This window comes from Oryzias latipes, chromosome 16 (genome assembly GCF_053564925.1).
Source record: "Oryzias latipes strain Hd-rR chromosome 16, Olatipes_Hd-rR_3.1".
Classification (NCBI taxonomy): domain Eukaryota; kingdom Metazoa; phylum Chordata; class Actinopteri; order Beloniformes; family Adrianichthyidae; genus Oryzias; species Oryzias latipes.
Genome location: NC_136252.1, coordinates 22,942,526 through 22,961,481, shown reverse-complemented (window position 1 = coordinate 22,961,481; position 18,956 = coordinate 22,942,526). Strand labels below are relative to the sequence as shown.

Sequence of the window (18,956 nt, the reverse complement as noted above, 5' to 3'; positions counted from 1 at the left end):
CGAGGCTGTTTGCAGAATTCGGCTGTTTTTTTGCGCCACAACAACACAGTTTCAATCAAACCCAGACGCTTTTTTAGCCCACTTTGGGGTGCGCAGTGCTGAAGGTAAGCAGAGCTCGAGTTCATAGGAAGTTAGTTTTAATAACCATATGAATTCAAACCAAGTGCCTTTTTTGCCGTGAAATAATTAGAAGAATTACAAAAGACGTGCAGAAAAATAGTGAAACATAAAAAGCTAATCCTGTCCAGTGCTCTTCGTCCGTTTGGATCCACCATGATTATGATGTAGCGTTGACCGTCTAGCAGCATGAACAGTAGAAAATGAAGAAAAGAAGAAAATGCATCCCATCCAAGTTTGATCCTATGTCCTCTAATTTAGGCTCACTTCCCTCAGTGTGAATGTTGAGTGACGTCATCACAGAAACAGCTGTGCACAACTGCTGAGCATTAAGTCTAACCATGGTGAGGCTTGAGTTGGACCAGATAGTGATGAGGAGGATGAAGGAGGACGACATCGAGATAGTCAAGGCCCTGATAAAGGTGAGATTTGGGCTTCAAATTCCTTAGAAGTGCTTTGCAAGCATCCCTGAAAAACTGTTGCTTTTCCTTTTGTGTAGGAGGGCTGTGAGGGTACAGAGAACCGTCTCATCCTCCACATCCTGACTCGTCCGCTCTGCCTCTTCGTCTTGGCTGTTCTCTCTTCTGTCCTGCGCTGCCTCGTCCATTCTTTTATTCTGGCCCTCACCATCCCGGTCTTCTTGCTGATCGTCTTCCTCAAAATCACCATGCCACGCTCCACAGGAGTTCTGGGCAGCAGCCGTCCCTACTGGGACTATGTTGGCAGCAGCTACAGAGGGATGCAGGATGAGACCCTGTCAAACCCTTACAGCCGGATCAGCGGGAAAACTCCAGTGACAAAAAAGGTTTGGCTAAAAAATGAAAAAGAAATCAATTGGTTAATGTCAAGTGACTATAGAAGTGTTTTGGGTCGTTTTTTTTTTTTTTTAACCGTCATTGTGTGTTTGGCTGTTTTTTAGCCAAGGCGAAGAATTGGGTGCAAAGACAAGGAAATGTCATCCGAAAAGATCACCCCAGAGAGGGAGCAAACCGCCGGTCAGGTGTGGGTCGCTCAATGCGAGGGAGAGATTGTGGGCTGCATCTTCCGGGAGAGTGAGACCCGACCCGGCATCGCAAGGATCTGCAGGCTGGTGACAGGATGTTGGTATCGCAGGGAGGGCCTGGGGCGATTGCTGGTCCAGAGTCTGGAGAACAGAGAAAGGGAGGCCGGAGCACACAGGGTGTACGCACACATCCCCTACCCATCCAAAGTGGGGGAAGCCTTCTTTAGAAAAGTGGGCTATGTGCAGCTAGGGGAAGTGGAGAATGGAGAGGAGGAGGAAGAAATCGAGAAAGAAACGCCAGAGAAAGGCTTCATGGGTTACCCTCTTACAAAGGTTTACTACAAAGACTTGTGAAGGATGAAGAGCTCTGAAATGGATTTCTACTGATAGTATGAACAATTTTGCTGTTTTGAATTACCGGCAATTTAATTTATGGAGTTTTGCAGTTTTTAATCGGTGGATTTATTTATTTACTATGGGTATTATATTTTATAATGCTGATTAAAGGGCTGCTTGCACCAAAGCAACAAACCACAAAATGTTTATTGTATAAAAATAATTGCAAATATTGACAAATACCCTGAAAACTGCACATTTGGGAGTTTTTGTCTTATTTCTTCATTATAGAAAGGAATTTGCTTTCTAAAAGGACATGGCAGGAAGTGGCTCCACTCTGAGATCACAGAAACGGATACGCTCAAGTTAGAAGTCAGTTTGTTCTTACCGGTAAATGAAATGCAAATTAAAATCACGTCATGTCTGGATCAAAGGTGTAGAGCTCTCTGAAACCAGGCCGGTCTTTCTGTTAAGAACTCAAATAAATATATATTAACCGTGTGTTTCCTACTGGTGCCATGCAAACAGCACAAACCAAAAACAAACAACAAATTATCAGTGATTTCCAAAGTAAAATTGTTGCCAATGCAACCCAAACAGCCAAGTTTTCCCACAACACCAATTCCTTCATCATAACCACCGCAGATGACCGACCCCAGCGTGGAAGCAAGAACCACATCGATTTTGATCTCAGTTTGTGTGGCTGTCTAGCACACAAAATCTTTGCCTTTATTTGGTAACATCCACAGAAAGTGGGCAGGCGTGTCTGCAACACAAACAATTGCAAACATGAAGCAATGCATTCCTATTGGCTTCTGTAAATTAGTGTTTGAATGTAGACCACACAACTGGGAGGCTAAAAAGGATGCCAATGGACTTGCTCAGATAAATGTTAAGAATAATAGAACTAGTTGTCAAGTAATAGTCAAATGTGGGGTTCATTGTCAGTGTTTTTTCTAAAGCCAATTAGATAATTGTCAACATGTCAACTGATGCTGAACTATCTGAAACCGATCTATCTGAGACTGCATTTTTTGTGTGCTTTTCGTGATGTGGAAATCTCTGAAAAGTATATTTTCCAGCATTAATTTAAGGTTACTTGTTGATTTTTATAACTGTCGTTTCCTGCTATAATAATGTCAAACCGGCATACAGGCCATTGATGCCGTATAACAGTTCTGTAAAAATCTATTTGTACACTTTTTCTACAGCTCTTTTTATCAAGTGTTTCATGGCAGGAATGTGTGTGTGTGTGTGTGTGTGACTGGATCCATTTGTGGGTTTGTGAAGCTGTATTGACGTGTAGGCGTCGGTACTGTTACTGTATAGGAAGCATGTGGTTTGGATGAATCTGCAGAATCGATCTTCTTTTATCTCTGCACTCATTGTCTGCTGCTGTTCACCTGCACATTAGCAGAAGGTGGGTCCATATGTCTGTAAACCCTTTCCCCCTCACTCAAAATACAATTTCTATTTCATCTTTTTGTGTGTGTTTTTGTGTGGATAACATCATTTGTAACACAAAACCTACTGATTGACTGATGTGAATTTTACTTACATTGCTTTTATCAAGTTAAGATTTTAACATTAGAAATTATGCTAACGACTTTTGACATCAGATTTCAATTTTTCAACAACAACAAATAAATTATTTGTAACTTAACATTAAGTTTGTGGATTAACAAAAGCATATCATCCAAATGTAATCTGAATACCACAGAATAAACTGTTGCTGATGCTTGAATTATTTTTCCCCCTCTGTTTTGCGCAGTAAGGTCCTACAGTCTACTTAAATAAATACATTATTTTATTGCGAGTGAAGCCTGTGTGCGGTTTGCAGGTGACTGACAGCTTATATGACTCATCTGTGCAAAGTTACTCAGCAACCTGCTTTGAGGCTAACCTTAATATGGTTAGCAGCGCTCACGCTTTCCGCAGTTCTCATTTACCTTCCTTCCAAACAACAGGCGTCAAATTGCCACAGATCAACACCACAGGAAGTTTGTACAATGCATACATTTTTGTGATGAAGGTAGAGACCTGAAATTATGACAAGTTTGAAAATAATTTTCAAGAAAATCCTGCAAGTGAGCATGTTTTTATTTTCCCTTTGCCACTTTTTGGTAGTTATTGGGTTGTTTTCTCATTTCTGTCAAACAGCAGACACCTGTAACCTAACCGCTCAATCTGTAGCTATTATTGTTGTCAGGAAACAGATGTGAGTTCACACACTGGAAAGAAAGCCTGTTTGTGAGTGTGGTCTTATATGTCTGCACGTTATGGCTGTGTGAGTGTTTGTGTGTGGGCGGGTGGGTTTAGGAAAATATGACTTGGCAATTCTTAAGCCCGTTGTCCCCCCCCGCCCCCCTGAATTTAGGGTAAATGCAGAAGTCTGGCTGTCCTTCTGCACACACAAACACAAATGCCCCTCGTCCACTCCGTGGACTGGGAGTTGACCTTGGTCAGCTGTGGCCAAGCCCCAGAGAAGTTGGTAGGAAGTGGTTAGGTGTACTTCGGCATTTGATCGGCCCCTTGAAGTGGAGGGAAAAGACCTACGAGATTAAATGAGCAGAGAAAAGAGGGCTGCTGCAGTAATGCACATGATGGGAATTCACTAAGACACTTCACACACATGCACACGTGAATCACTGTAAGTTTTGGGGCACCACACAATCAAAGGAGAAATTAGATGCGTTTGTTCCAGATGACGTATAACATATAGACTGCATTAATAGCATGCTCATCCACACACACACAGATGGGCTCCAAAAACAGCCACCCTGGGAAACGGTGAATTCCCCAAACCACAAAGTGCATGACAGGGTGAGGGGAGTCATGGGAAAGCAGGATCCCTCTGCAGAAAGTGCCACTTGAATGAGCAGACTGAACCAAAACAGACAGAGCAAAGAAGAAACCTAAATACTACCCATCCTGATTTGGCTAAATCAGCTGCATCTCAGGGTTCAAAAGCATTCGAGTGAGATTGGTAACTAAACTGCGGTCGGTCAGCTGGTCGGCTGCTCCAACAAACGTGTAGGTGTTTGAGGTCAATTACAGCTTTGCTCCCAGCCTGGCACCACTTAGGAAAACCCAGGAAAAAAAAGACTGTGTGTCAGGGCCTCTGAAGTCTGAAAATACATGTGAGAGAAGGTGGAAATGTTAAACGGCAGGTTATGTGGCAATCCCACAGTGTTGGACAATGTGAGCAAATGTCTGTAAGTTTTATCTAACGATACAGAAAAGCTATATGGAAGACATTTTTGACAAGTAAAAGAAAAAACTCAAAAGCTAACAAATTGTGACAAATATTGCTTACATGATGAGTCAAATCATTTTTTTTTTGATCAATAATCACTTCTAAAAAAACATACCTGTTGGAGTCCACCAAGCAATTTCAGTTGACTTAAGTCAAAACAGAAATGAGTATCTTATTCTGATAAAAAAAAGGAAACAATCATGAAGAACAAAGGCAACCAATGACTTTTTAAGCCTGTGTTTGATTTGCAAAAAAAAAAAAAATCACTCAACCATTTTGATTGTATTCCGCCACCCCCACCAAATCTTATTTTAAAAATCTTTCTGTCCAACCAGCAGCTGCCTCTGCTGTATGCAGGATGTTTATGTTTAGAACTATAGGTTCTCAGTTCCTTCCCTTTAACCCCCCCAACACACACTTTCACTCTTTCTCATTGACCTCCATTTATTACCTACGCCCGAGAACGGAAAGCGAAGCGCGACTTTTGAAATGATTACTAAGCTCGACAGGTGAGCCAAATGGATGCCCTTTATTTGTATGTTCAATTCTGGTTGCTATTTTGCAAAAATGTGTTGAATTGCCACATGCAAACTATCGACTAAAGACGAATGACATTTTATGCTTTGCAGTCGCAGTTTTTGCTTTCAAGACCACCCATCGGTGCTAATATTAGTAGTCTCTACAATGAAGCTCAAACAGAAGCTTCACTTTTAATAATTGATGAACAATTTCTATCTTTGGTTTCACTCAAAGTTGTGAAACTGAGAATGGAAAAAGGTTTATAAGTGAACGCTAACTGTTGTCTCCCTGTCCATCACTCGTGTTTGGTTAACCACAGGTTTTACATGGATTTCATGTCAGATTTAAAGTTGAATCAGTCTGAGTCATCCAGAAAGCGAAATGCTCAAGTCTTCACGTTGACTTCTATCTGACATCATGTTACGGAATAAAACAATTTCAATTTTATTCCTAGTGTGCTTCTTCCCAAAAAAAAGTTCATCTATCATTACAAGAACATGCGCTGGGCAAGAGGCAGACATGAAACATACCTCTGCTTTGTGGTGAAAAGGAGAGTGGGCCCAGAATCTCTGTCCTTTGACTTCGGACATCTCCGCAATCGTAATGGCTGCCATGTGGAGGTAAGACCAGGTAGAGTATGAAAAGACCCTGCTGAGAGATAAAGAATTGCAAATACATAACAAGATTTCCATACAGTACTTTTTTTGTTGTTGTTTTGGTCTACAGCTGTTGTTCCTGCGCCACCTGAGTGCATTGTGCCCTGGTTTATGGGGATATGGAGCAACCGGACAGGGAAGGGTCAGCTACTCCATCACCTGGTTTTGCTCTTGGTCTCCTTGTGCTAACTGCTCTTTCAGACTAGCACAGTTTCTCAGCCAGACCCCCAACCTGCGCCTCAGGATTTTCGTCTCCCGTCTGTATTTCTGTGACTTGGAGGACAGCCGTGAAAGAGAAGGTTTAAGGATGCTGAAAAAAGTTGGCGTGCACATCACAGTCATGAGTTACAAAGGTGGGGTCAAAATGAAAAACTAGGATTTATTTTAACCAGTCAGAGTCCTCATAATTAAGTGAATTTCTTCCATCAATTTACTTTAGATTACTTCTATTGCTGGCAGACCTTTGTGGCTCGGAAACAAAGCAAATTCAAACCCTGGGATGGGCTGCACCAAAACTCTGTTCGGCTTTCAAGAAAACTCAACCGCATCCTACAGGTACAACATTGAACAACAATTTTGTCAAGCAAACCCATCAATTTGGATTGCCTAAACGGACAATGTTGTTTTTTATTTCTTTCTCAGCCATGTGAGACAGAAGATTTCAGAGATGCATTCAAGCTTCTTGGACTGTGAAATATACCTCTAGAAGTGGGAAGGACATGTTTGTTGCTTTATCACTACAACCGCCATACTGAGAACAAAAACTGAGAAAAAACAAAAGCTTTAAAGTTGTTTGCAAGGCTTACAATGTTCTGCAGCTGCTGTTTGTGTAAAAACTTGATAATGTGAAATAAAAAAACTGCTTGCAATCAAATCCTGTTTTGAGCTTTTAATTTTACTGCAAGCTACCATACCTATAATTAAACTTAGTAAAAGCTTGTATGCTTTTAACTCTGGGGTACTAATTTTACTCTAAACTGATCAAAATATTCATTTGTAATGAATGATATTAACAGAAATTAGTGTCCAATGCAAACAATCTGTGGGGGAAAAAATATTTTAGCTCAAAAGATAAACTGGTTCCAGTTAATCATCAAAAACCCTAAATAAGTCGCTTCCATTAGCATAAAGTACAGTTGAAGTTTATTTTTACAATGGATACTTGAGTAAGAGTATTACAGTACCTGTAGTACAATTAAGTAGACTACATTTTTGCTTGGGGCTACATGTCAAACAAATGACGCCTGGGAGATTTTAAACTCCACCACCGCCCTTTTGTAGCAAAAAGTCAGTCAAAAGAGGCAAAAAAAATCAAAACAGTGGGAACTTAAAAGCAGGTTCACACTAATTTTGGCCCTTCTGGAGCACCATACTCAATTTATAGTTTTGCGAGATTTTGTGCCAGAAGCTATCCTTATTTTTTTTATTATTTTTTTTTTTACCACCAACAGTTTTAATGATAGCCCTCACTTTTTATGTTTTTTTGTCGTTATTTTTCTTTTCTTTTATGGTCAACCCAAGGAATGTATGTTTGTTTTGTCCTTATTTTAAGAGCCTTTCGTATTCGTTCGGTGCTTACAACATGTAACAGTGGTATTAACCTTCGTCTGGACTCAAATCTGAAGCGTAAAAGACAGCAACAACATTTAAATATTTGAATTCCGCTCACCGGGCTTCAGTGTTGCGTCATTACACCTGCCATTACGGTCAGGCAGCCGTTAAGGCTGACCGTGCCAACCGTTGGCTGTCACCGCCACCGGCGTAGTTATTAAAAAGTCAAGATGGCGGCCGACGGTCAGCTCGAGTACGAATCCGTGCTCTGTGTGAAACCCGAAGTCAACGTTTACCGAATCCCGCCGAGAGCATCCAACCGGGCGGTCAGGTAAGGAGGAGGAGGAGGAGGAGGCCGCCGTTCTCAGCCAGCATCCTGCATCTCTGACGTGCTAATATTGACCAGACCTCACCGCGGTGTAGTTTGTGTGCTTCTTCTTGGTGTTTTTGTTGTGTTATGCTTTCGCAAGGTCATCACGGAAGAGAAGACAACAACAACAACATCACAAAATGAATCGTAAGGCTTTAGCGCCACGTTATCTAAACTGAGTAAAAGGCAAAAGGTCGATTAAGACTGTGTTTGTCAGCTTCTCTGTCTTTTTCCCCTCAGGCAGCCATAACACTGCAGAAATGACACTTTCAGCTCATGCACTGCTTTCTTTACCTGCCTGGGCTTTTACACTATTACAGTTAAGCGAGTATTCTTTTTAAAAGAATGACATCTTGGAGAGTCAAAGCTGAAGAACACATTAGGAGGGGATCACATAGATGAATTTCGAACATAAAGGATCTTACTTTAGAAACTTTTTCATTTAATTCGCCCCATTTGGTTCTGACTTGATAAGAAATCCACCAAGGTGTCGTAAATACCCAACACAAATCAATTGTATTAAAAGAAACTGTTTTGACAACGGTTTGGACCAGTGATCTCTTTCAAAGCAGGATTCTTTCCATTTGTCCTTCATATGAAAACTAAAACTCACAAAAGAGATCCATGACACCTTGACTTATTAAGGAAAAAGGAAGAATACGTGAAAAAACGAATACATTTTACCATGGGGTCACCAATGTTGTGTCCAAAACAAAAAAATTACAAGTAGTGTCAAATAAAATCTGTTCTCATACTGGTGTTCTGCTGAGTGAGGCTGCCCGTACTTCCCATCATCCCCTATGTGTACACTCTAGTCTCGACAGCTTATAGCCTCTTAGGCCCCCAACCCAATATAATAATATAATATCTGTCCTCTATCCTCAGAACTATGCCACAAGAACATGGTAAAAACAACAAAGACATTATTTTCATCAGAGTGGGTCTTAAACCGCAGCACATACAAGTTCTTTTCAAAATAAAGTGCTACCTGTGTCAAATAAGATCCTCCTGCTGCAGCAGATTTACTGCGACTTATCTCAGATATCTGACATGTTTTAAATCAAATTTTGTTTAAATCTTGTGTTTGAAGCCAAAGAGACACAATGATTGAAGGATTAAAATCTCTATCAGTAAACCCTGATTGATTAGGTTTTTTTAATTAAATTAATTGCATTGATTTTTATTTTAAAAAAAACAGTGAGTCAATAAATCTATCTAGTAGTTTCTAGTCTATCTAGTGTTTTCAGTTCTTAAGTTTAGTTATTTAATCTTCCTCCTTTCCTAGATTTTAATCACAACTTACTTTATGTAAAACATGTATATTTAGTTTGAAAATGAAAAATTGACCCAAAAACAAGAATCAAATTTTCGAGTCAGTAGTTCTGCAGGGACACCCAACCTTATTTTAGAATAATCTACAGACATGTACCTAAACGTCATGTCAAATTAGAAACCACAAAACATACAGTGAAAAGGAAACCAAGCTGCCCATTGGTGAAGGTTTAATTGTTCTGGTCAAATGTGTTCCTCACTCAGAAAGTTAGTGGACAAACCAGACTCTTGAGTGGTACAAAAAGAATAAAAGTTTCCTTCCACTTTCAAAATAAGTCTCTAACAAACTGCTTACCCACATAAATCTGCCTGTGTGTGTCTCAGAGCTGCTGATTGGAAGCTGGATGCTCCTGATTGGACGGGCCGCTTGCGTGTGACCGCCCGGGGTAAAGTGGCCTATGTGAAACTGGAGGACAAAATTTCTGGTGAGAGGAAAGCAGGCAAGACTGTTGTTTTCATGTGGAGCTGGAAATCCCTGCGTCGTTATCTATTTTTGTCCGCCACTTGCTTTCTGTTAGTCATCCATTCCAAGGTGACCTACCACGCACACAAGGAAGCAGTTTATATTTCCCACAAGGAGCCTGCATGTGTGTTTGCGTCCGTTCCCACCTTCTGCTGTCTATGTTAATCTGATGTATACACAGGCAGGCGAATCCATCTCTTTGTTGTTTATGTCAGAGTGACATGTCTGAGTTTAGTCTTGAATGCCCCTGCATGAAAGCTGGCTTTACCATCACTTACCTTGTTCCAACGTACAGGGGAACTGTTTGCTCAGGCGCCGATGGAGGAGTACCCTGGCATTGCCGTGGAAACCGTCAGTGACTCAAGCCGTTACTTTGTGCTCCGCATTCAGGATGACAACGGTGAGTAAACAGTTTATACTTCAAAATGTTACATACGTTTTACTTAGCTCAGAATTTTAGAAAAGCAACTAAATTCAAACAATGATGGATAGAGCAACATTTTGTGTTGCACAGCATGTTTGTTTCCAACGGAAAAAGCTAAAGAAACACACTGACTTTTCCAAAGGGGTTGCTCCTTTTCGGCTTCAAAATAAACAGAATTCTTAAGTAAATAAATAAGAGCACTGTGTTTTTGTTTTCCATCTAAACAGATAAGCTAAATCCAACTTTTTTTAAACCCTGTTTGAATATCACAAATAAGGCACAGCATATTTTTGGAAAACCGGTTACTTTTTTTTAACACTTCGTTTGCAAAATAATTCTGCATATGTATATTTCTCTAAACATGAGTTGCTTGTAATTCCAAAAATGCATGCGTATAAAGTTGCAAGAACAATCGCCCTATCAGACATACGGTAACTCTTTATTGTATCCTGTGTGACACAGTCACAGCACACGGTGTTAAATGCAAGAATTTGCTCTCATTCACTCTACTGTAGAATGCAGAATAATTACTGTTATAACATATCCCTATGAATCATTTTGTTTTTGCAGTCGTGGCACTTTGAGCAACATTTAAGTCAAATGTGCCTCTTTTTTGTATGTGTGTGTGTTTTTTGTGTATGTGTTTGTTTTTAGGGATGGTAAGGAACTGGGCTGATCCAAAGACTCATCATATGGAAACTCTTCTGTTAATATTTTAACTCTGTTCTGCTCTTTCCCTGCAGTCAGATGATTTAAGATGCATTTGAACAGAATGTTGAGGCTCAAAGGCGTCATGAGACAAGAGGCCTTGTGCTGTAAACAAGAGTTTAGGTTTTGCTTCACCTGGCTGAAGTAATCAGCTGCATTTGCAGTGAGGCAGCTCCTTTTCCTGCCACAAGTACCTGAGCGTGCCAAATTTCACGACGGCAAAATCGGACATATGTGGAGTTTAAATCCAGAGGAAACTTAAAGTGTACCCTTGTACTTTTTGTATTCATATAATGTAAATGTTTTCATCTTTTAAGTGTCTAACTAATGGACTTTTGTTTATTCGTTTTGAAGGCCGCAAAGCCTTCATAGGCATTGGGTTTGGAGACCGCGGGGATGCCTTTGACTTCAATGTTGCACTTCAAGACCATTTCAAGTATGCTGCTCCTTTCCAATCTATTCAAAATAACCCATGTAGTTTTGTGAAACACACTTATTCAGTTATTTCTTCCTTTTAATGATTCTAACTTCCTGTTTTGTTTTTCTGCAGGTGGGTCAAACAGGAAACTGAGTTCACCAAACAAGCCCTACTTCCAGACTCTACCCCTAAACTAGATTTGGGCTTCAAAGAAGGACAGACTATTACTATAAATATTGGGGTAACTTTCTTTTTTTCAGTGTTGATATAATTACTGTCAAGGCTGAAGATCAGACATAAAACTCTCACGCGATCGCTCACATGGCTTAGTCTCCTTTTTTTGTTGTCCCTATAGCAAACCAAGAAAAAGGACAGGGCCCGCCCACACAGTTCAGGAGGCCTGGGACTCCTTCCTCCTCCACCTGGGGGCAAGCTAGCCCCACCCCCTTCATCCAAATTTGCCAATCAAAACACACAGCCATCCACAGGAGGAAGTGAGTCTGGTAGGTAATTAGTGTGAAAAGTTAGAGATCAAGCTGAGATGAAAAAGGGTAACTGAATACTAAAGTTTCTTTTTGTCACTGTGTGTGTAGATTACAGTTGCTAAAGGCAGAAATCTTTTGTCAAGGCCTCTAAACAATGACCTACTGTTGCTTCATCAGTATTTTTAGCATCGTTGTCAACTATCTTGCGTAGCTTTTGCACAAACTGTCCTCAGCTCTCTTGCAAAGTCAGCTTCAGAGAATCCAGACTCCTCTCCAGCACAGAAGCAGCTGTCTCCATCAGCTTGTTCAGCTGCTGACTCAGATGCTGTTGCGTCCACACAACGACTGGCGTCAAAGCAGCGCAGCTGAATAGAAAAAGATTAGGAACACCTTCCTACAAGCAATGAAAGATGAATGTTCTTCAGGGAGATTTTTGAGCTCTGGCACCTCTTTTTAAAAACCTGGGTATCTGAAGTGTTTTAAAGTCCCAGCCTTATCTTTTTGGAGTCATTTTCAAAGAGTTTCCAGTGATCTTTTAAGTATGATTATGCCATTTTTAGCCAAAATCTAAAAACTTGTGTTGTTTTATAGGACATAGTTTCAGCAGAGCCGTAGTAGTTCAAGTAGAAATTCGCCTCTTGAGTTGTGGGCGGGACCATTAGTGTGGAGCCCCTCCCCCCCTTCCCCTTACTGTTGCTGAGAGGTCAGAGCAGGGAGCTTGTGGCCCGCTCGGCATATTTTCTACAAAATACAAACAAATAAGCTCTTTTGAAAATAACATTTATTTTCACCTGCTCCCGGTTCACAACAATTTGAACAAAGAAATGCTCAAAAATGCGATTTTAAGCTTAAGTTTCTCATTATCTGTCCTCGGTCCTGAGAAAAATGCCACAAGAACACGTTAAAAATGCCAAAAACACCAATTTCATTGGGGTGGATCTATAATGCCTCCCTACCCACTTTCTCTCAGGACAGAAATTATGTTCAATTTAGTCTTAAATCTCCATAATTCTTTAAATTTCTATGTAAGTGTATAAAAATTTTAGAAACCTTCTGCAAACTGCGCAAACATGGTTCCCCATGTTTAGATTTAAATTTTACGTTGGCTTTTTGAAAATGAAATCTTTTGTTTGGCAAATTTTGTGTCAAAAGCATGGACAATAAGAATGGACTCTATGTATTCTGTTAGACTCTGAGTAGGGGGGTTATTGGTTATGGGATTCTTTTTGTGATGGGGATGTATCTTTATGTATTGTGTATTTTGTTTTGTTTTTTAGTGTCATATAAGCCCGTGTGGGCTGGGCACATTAGTGCATGACACTTAAATAAATAAATCAATCAAATTAACCTTCTTAGATGTATTCAGTCTGGTTTTGATAGATAAACATTAAAAATATTCAACTTATTTCAAGCATTCTGAACTTTTGCACGGCAAATCTGTTAGTAATTGGTACCAAGTGAACAACTGCATCATCTATTGTTGAGTATTTCATAAAAACTTTTTTGTTTGTTTGTGTGTTTTTCTGACCATCAGGTTTTTTGCTAGACCTGGACTCCAGCAACTCCAACTCAGAGGCCCCATCCAACTCTGCCTCCACGACAAGCTCTGACCTTTGGGGAGACTTTGACTCTGTAACCCACAAGTGAAGAGGAACTCATGCTACTTTCTTCCCTCTTCACTTTATATCTCTCCTCAAAATTATGCAGCACTTTTTTGCTAATTTATTTTCCCTCTTCTAGGGGTCCCATATCTCTCCCTGCCAAGCAGGGCAACCCCCGCCATCCTGTTTGCTTTGGTCTGAATTCCTTACAGTTCAGTCTTTCTCAGACACGTTTAGACTCCAGACCATCACTGTTCAGCAGATTCATTTCCCCTCTAATAAGCAAAGCATTCCAGTGTCTGTATGTTTGGGTCACAGCCCTTATAATAAATGTGTAAAATACTTAATAGATTTATCAGAGGAAACCTAATTATCAACATCTCATGATTGAAATCATGGAGAATATATCCATACATTAACTTAATGTACAGTGCAGAGAGCGTTTCTTTAAATAAGTGTACCTATTGTGTCTGTAGTTATAAGTGTCGATGTTGACTTCATGTTCTGCAGTTTCTCTTTCTCAAAGTCTCATTGGGACTGAATTTATGCACTGACGGACAGTCAAGTCTGTTTCTGTGGTTGGTGATTTATATCAAATCTGCTTTTAATGCAGACGTTGCCAGATATTCGACTGAAATTCTTGTGCCGTTTCCCACAGGAGGTTTTTTCCATGAAAGAATCCTGTCAGCCATCAGCTGATTTACCGCCTGGTTGCGCGCTTCAACACTCTCTCGTTGGCTTTCTGCGGCCGCGCAGCTGTTCGCCACGCGTTTCGCCAACGACGGGTCACTGGAGCGCTGCACATTGTTTGTTAACTGTGCATCAAGAAACATGAAAGCAGGAATTTTGGATGGAAAGGAAGTTGGAAGAAGAAAGACGCAACAAGTGTTTTCATCTTTGCCTCAAGGGGAAGCAGAGATGTTTGGGTTTGGGTTAAGTCATCTCCCCTCAGCACAGCTGCTAAAGCTGCGTCTGAGTCATTAAGGTCACGACCCCTCTCTTCCTTAAGGATCATGGCTTTTTTCATGGCGGGGTAGGTGATCAGGACACATACCTCAATTACAGCATGTTTGAACAAGTAAATTAAGGTTATATCTAAAAATGTATTTATTTCTGACATTGCAGTATTGAGAGAGCTGGTCTGTGTGTGATGCAGTGCGTCGTTGTGTGATTATGTTTCACTGATATCATATGTGTTGTGACTGATGTGTTAAAGTGCTGTACTGATGAATGTTAGTTGGAGATCACTGTTTTTTCTGTATTTATCTAAATTATATGCATTCGTTTCAGATTTCACTTGTTGTTCAAAGTCTAAATGTATATTGAAATAAACATTAAGAGAACACAAAGCTAGTGTCTTGAGTTAGTGAGTGGGGAAAAGTATGGACCAGAAACAAACATTTTCTACATTTTATTGGTTAAATTGTGCACATGATGGATCATAAGTGAGCAGTTTAGTCATAAAAAGCACGTTTTTATCTTTTAGAATATTTCCACTTACACATTTCAGTGATTATAGGCCTAATACTACAGTACATTTTGAAATCACAAGGATGAATGAACACAACTTTAACTTTCAGACATTGTATATTGGTACGTAAACATAAATATGACTCGGCATGTTTGTGTGTAAAAAGAAAGACTCCCAGACGTTTGAGCTCTAGATGAAGTCATACAGCTGCTCAAGTCTCTTTTTGGGCAAAGTCAGGCCTTGTTTATCCAGGTTTTTGGGTCTCTCCGACTGCGGCAGCGTTTCCTGCTTGGTGACCTCTGGAGGCGTTTGGGCCACCCGGACAACTCCCTGCACAGTTCAGCTGTTTGGTGCAACAGACAAAAAAACGGTTTTTTTTTTTTTCATAAAGAAGCTATTTAACAAAGTGGCTCCCCTTCAGTGGAGACTAACCTTTCAGATACTCTTCATGTTGGCACACTGTCCTCACACAGATTTCATTGTTGATCAAGTAGACGCGAGGAAGGCTGAGTTGATGAACAAATATGATTTAAAAAATTGGTCAAAGCTTAAAATCCAGTCTAAACAAAATAGAAAAGCAATTATTTCATCTAAATTAATTGTTGCTTAATGAATGAAATTAATGAAAATAAGACAATATAACTGCAAATGTGTCACTTTAACCCTTGTGCTATCCTATGTGGTTTCAGATGACCCGATCCTTGCATTGACGTGTTCTCCCTACCATGACAAAGGTGGATAAAGGTGAAGAGGATTTCATGTAATCCATGGACACCAGTGAAGATCACAAATCATTGAAGAAAAAAGGTTCAGAGCACTGTCTAGTGGGTCTAGATGACCCAACTCCCAATGTTAAAGTGCCTATAGGATAGCACAAGGGTTAAGATGTAATAATGCGGCGTAGAAACATTTTTTTCTCATGGTCTATAAAAAGATAAAGATAAGATAGATAGTTCAGACATTAACATTCTCCTTACAGATTAGCCAATAAAAAGGAATAAAAAGTTAATTGACTGTTAACGGCTCAGCTTTAGGTAGAAAATATACATTAAATTTAGACAAGACAGTGGAAAGACTCAATTTTATCTTTTCAAACTTTTGCATTTATTTATGAAGCATGGCTGTGGTAGTGTCATGGTTAGGTGTTGACTATGGTTTGTTGCCACTGTTAGAAAAAACAGTTGTTTTTTTTCAGTTGAAAACATGTTGGGTTTCTGGATTTTAGCACAAAAAAGGATACGTGTTTTTGAACAGCTCAACCTCATTAACCTTCTAGCTTTTTTGAGGAACATTTCCTCTCAGAGCAGAAGAGCGTTCGGTTCATCAGATCCAGAAATGTTCAACACCTACAGGACACACTAAGCCAGTCAGTCAAGGCACCCAAACTGAGCTGCAGCAAACAATGAAAACAAAGGCCCACATCCTTTTTGCTGCCCAGTTCACATATAAATTTATGAGCATTCATGAACAAGCATGTCAGTTTTGAATTCTTGAATTTCTTGAACAATGTTTGTGTTGTTTTAGTAGTGCAATTGAAATTTTTAGTGTCTTCAATTCCACTTGTATAAAAAAAGACCGCCTTTTGTGCAAAATTAGGGTTTTTTTTACACTGACACAAAGATCTAGGGTGTAAACATGATAGCTTATCAATGGAATGACAAAATACTGTCAATTGAACTTTAATGACCTAGGTTCTACTGAATTTTCAAATGATGATCTCGAGCAATTTACTTAGATCATTTTTCTTAATTTAAAGTGCAAAAACCCACACGATAATTGAAGATAATGTCTAAAACACCTGTAGAAACACAGATATCCAACACATGTCTTGACAGGCCTGTGGACCGAGTACATCCTGGTGCAGGGATACATCTCCTCCCTGCAGTCTGTGGAAACAGGAAGTGAAGGGTTGGCGTGTGAATCTCAAAGCAACTCCTCAAAACTTTTCAAAGACTCTCTAAATTTACTCACTGACTGGCAATGGGCTGCTTTCAGGAGTTTCTAAAAGTAAGACAATAAAAAGAAAGAAAGAAAAAAAAAGAAGAAGTCTGGCTGTGACTCACAGACTGACAGATGCCTCTCGTCCTGATCAAAAGTGTGACTTTGAGATTTAAAGAGTGTTACCGGTTGGCTGAACTTGCGCTGCAGCTGTGAGGACTGTGGAACAGAAACCACATGATGGGAGTGTTTCATGGCATAAAAACAAACAAGCAGCGACTCAACCGTAATTAAACACGTTGATTTGTGTGTTCTGTTTGGCAGCGTTACCGTGGAAACTGCAGAGGAGCAGGACCACTGGGAGGCTGCCCATTCCTTCAAGTTGTAAGAGGTGAACTTTACGAGCTGCAGGAAGAGGAAGAGGATGATTTCACGAAGCAGAACGGCTCAATATCCACTCTCCTGTTTGGGTTACCTTTAATCCCTTTGCACATAAATACTCCCAGCGTCCCACCTCACTTTAATGTTTCCCCCAAAGTTCTGCTTCAGTGCTATGTTGTTTTTGGAAGTTTCACTGCTGTGAAAGTGCTTGATGTCACTTCCCCACGTATGTTTAATCTAGCATTTATTAGACAGCTTATAAACGGTTTGATAAAGTGGCAGTGGAGCAAATAAAACAACATCTCACCTCCACAAATGTGTTTTTCTTTCTTTGCCTCACTCCTTCATCCGCCCTCCTTCCTCTCCTCTCCCTCCTCTCCTGCATCATTCCTCTTGCAATGTGTCAGAAAAACGTTTGGAGTCCAAAGTGTGAGTCCTCTCAAAAGAATGTATTTTGGTCTGCCCCTTCTGAGGGCCCCTCCGCCCCTCTTTCCACACAATTGTGCATTCTTTTGCAGCTTTCTTTTCATAAAACATGCCACTGCCTTGAACAATGCAATCATCATTAACCAATCTGAGCCTGACAGTTTTTTCCCCAAGTTCTCATCAACCATTATATCTAAATCATCATTTATGAGAACTAATTAAAAAAATGTGCATCATCCTAATTTAGGTTTAGGGTATCTGGAGATTTGATGTGAATAACAACTTATTTTTTCTTTTTTTCAGTTTCAGCACAGATCACACATTATGCAACTTACTTTTTCACCTCAGATGTGAAGCAGTTAGCCAGTATGTTACTATAAATTATCAACAGGACATTGCACATGTGAGTATTTTCTACAAAATCTCCAAACCAGGTGAAAAACAATAAACTTATACTCACAAATGTTTTGCACTGGTCCACAATGGTTAAAGTTTATGATTCTCTTGCCTTCTCTTTATTCTCCTCCTCCCGTCTCCTGCATCCTCCTCCTCCTGCTGCTTTTTCCCCCTCCTCCATCCCATCACAACTTTCCTATTTTTCATTAGTTTTCCCCTCTACTTCAAATAATCTTTATAACTGAGAAACATTTTGTGTTCATCCATTGATCATTATGAATGTTCTTACAGTTTAAAATCTATTTTCCTTTCCGCTTGTGCTCTGAATGCTTTAAATATAAAGAGTGCAGGCTTTTCTGTGCTGACAGATGGAGAAATGCTTCCTGTCAGCTAAAAAATAATACAATTAAGATTTTCCCATTTATTTTATATGTCTAAGGTAAAATGCGCAAATAAAACACAAACTGTTTTTTAAAATACCTGGCACAAACAGCAGGTGGCGCAGTGCTCAAAGACAGGAATTCCCCACCATCAGACTCCTGCTGTTTGCAGGGCCCCCTCCCACTTTCAGTGTCAGTTTTCTACCTTGGCCGTTTTAGACTGACCATTAGTGTGAGGTTACTATATCTTGTGGTGGACTTCTCATCAGCCAAGGTTGTGAGACCCTCACACCTTATCTCCCGGCCCTGACAATGGCTAAGAGGCCCCAGCAGATCCCTAAAAAACATCTGTTGATTAGAAAAAATTGATGAAAATTTAGCAGAAAACCCACATCAGCTAGGATGATTGCATCATGTTGTACAACATATACTTGCTACAACAAATCTGGAAGCTTTAGTTCAATTTCATCAAGATTTACGTCATGCTTTTGTAACTATAGGATCATATCTGATGATTTCATCTGGTTAGTTTGAAGTAGAGTGTTGAGAAATGTTAGTATTCAAACACTTGTAGAAAACTGGTATAGACTGGTGCTGTATTTTTTCTTTTCCAGTTTCTGAAGGAGATGATGTGTTTTGTGTTGTTCTGTTTTGATACATCGAGCACCTTAACCTGGTTACCTGATGACATAAAACCATGTTTTTTTCATATCAATGCCACTTTG

At 40.0% G+C, this 18,956-nt stretch overlaps 4 protein-coding genes and 1 long non-coding RNA gene across 8 annotated transcripts; 3 read left to right on the top strand and 2 right to left on the bottom strand.

Annotated features, from left to right (window-relative positions):
* Nucleotides 1-120: 120 nt before the first annotated feature.
* On the bottom strand, nt 121-4,821 carry LOC144984584 (uncharacterized). The gene is made up of 2 exons (XR_013648382.1): nt 4,383-4,821; nt 121-4,008 (listed from the first exon to the last, which is right to left on the bottom strand). It is a non-coding gene; the product is annotated as an uncharacterized LOC144984584 (long non-coding RNA).
* Nucleotides 400-1,957, top strand: nat14 (N-acetyltransferase 14 (GCN5-related, putative)). Its single transcript, XM_004077954.5, has 3 exons — nt 400-539; nt 617-922; nt 1,037-1,957. The coding sequence occupies exons 1-3, from the start codon at nt 459-461 to the stop codon at nt 1,472-1,474; spliced, it is 825 nt and encodes a 274-aa protein (XP_004078002.1). The 5' UTR covers nt 400-458; the 3' UTR covers nt 1,475-1,957.
* Nucleotides 4,822-5,677: 856 nt separating the features above from the next.
* aicda (activation-induced cytidine deaminase) lies at nt 5,678-6,751 on the top strand (the record flags this gene model as incomplete). The annotated part of the gene is made up of 4 exons (XM_020710629.3): nt 5,678-5,851; nt 5,958-6,240; nt 6,327-6,442; nt 6,530-6,751. Coding segments are annotated over 4 exons (624 nt in total), but the record flags the coding sequence as incomplete, so codon positions are not given.
* Nucleotides 6,752-7,232: 481 nt separating this feature from the next.
* LOC101167983 (adaptin ear-binding coat-associated protein 1-like) lies at nt 7,233-14,588 on the top strand. The gene is made up of 7 exons (XM_004077952.5): nt 7,233-7,769; nt 9,465-9,565; nt 9,899-10,003; nt 11,090-11,171; nt 11,286-11,394; nt 11,509-11,656; nt 13,173-14,588. The coding sequence occupies exons 1-7, from the start codon at nt 7,669-7,671 to the stop codon at nt 13,283-13,285; spliced, it is 759 nt and encodes a 252-aa protein (XP_004078000.1). The 5' UTR covers nt 7,233-7,668; the 3' UTR covers nt 13,286-14,588.
* A 47-nt stretch (nt 14,589-14,635) lies between these two features.
* Nucleotides 14,636-18,039, bottom strand: mfap5 (microfibril associated protein 5). Of its 4 annotated transcripts, XM_011485408.4 has the most exons (8): nt 17,916-18,023; nt 17,791-17,829; nt 16,979-17,053; nt 16,835-16,867; nt 16,682-16,711; nt 16,509-16,596; nt 15,143-15,216; nt 14,636-15,053 (listed from the first exon to the last, which is right to left on the bottom strand). In XM_011485408.4, the coding sequence occupies exons 3-8, from the start codon at nt 17,019-17,021 to the stop codon at nt 14,944-14,946; spliced, it is 378 nt and encodes a 125-aa protein (XP_011483710.1). In that variant the 5' UTR covers nt 17,022-17,053; nt 17,791-17,829; nt 17,916-18,023; the 3' UTR covers nt 14,636-14,943. The 4 variants fall into 4 exon arrangements, with proteins under 4 accessions (XP_011483710.1, XP_004077999.1, XP_078789628.1 ...); XM_004077951.5 differs by lacking the exon at nt 17,791-17,829 and having other exon boundaries at nt 17,916-18,039; XM_078933502.1 differs by lacking the exon at nt 17,916-18,023 and having other exon boundaries at nt 17,791-17,836.
* Nucleotides 18,040-18,956: the final 917 nt, after the last annotated feature.

Bases quoted from the DNA above. Each gene is read 5' to 3' on its own strand.
- nat14 (XM_004077954.5), top strand. From the start codon at position 459: ATGGTGAGGCTTGAGTTGGACCAGATAGTGATGAGGAGGATGAAGGAG. The intron at 540-616 runs GTGAGATTTGGG...CCTTTTGTGTAG, and splicing joins TAGTCAAGGCCCTGATAAAG to GAGGGCTGTGAGGGTACAGA. The intron at 923-1,036 runs GTTTGGCTAAAA...GCTGTTTTTTAG, and splicing joins AAACTCCAGTGACAAAAAAG to CCAAGGCGAAGAATTGGGTG.
- LOC101167983 (XM_004077952.5), top strand. From the start codon at position 7,669: ATGGCGGCCGACGGTCAGCTCGAGTACGAATCCGTGCTCTGTGTGAAA. The intron at 9,566-9,898 runs GTGAGAGGAAAG...TCCAACGTACAG, and splicing joins ACTGGAGGACAAAATTTCTG to GGGAACTGTTTGCTCAGGCG. The intron at 10,004-11,089 runs GTGAGTAAACAG...TTCGTTTTGAAG, and splicing joins CCGCATTCAGGATGACAACG to GCCGCAAAGCCTTCATAGGC.
- mfap5 (XM_004077951.5), bottom strand. From the start codon at position 17,021: ATGGGCAGCCTCCCAGTGGTCCTGCTCCTCTGCAGTTTCCACG. The intron at 16,712-16,834 runs GTAACACTCTTT...TCTTACTTTTAG, and splicing joins AGCGCAAGTTCAGCCAACCG to AAACTCCTGAAAGCAGCCCA. The intron at 15,217-16,508 runs GTGTTTTAGACA...TCATCAACTCAG, and splicing joins GGATATCTGTGTTTCTACAG to CCTTCCTCGCGTCTACTTGA.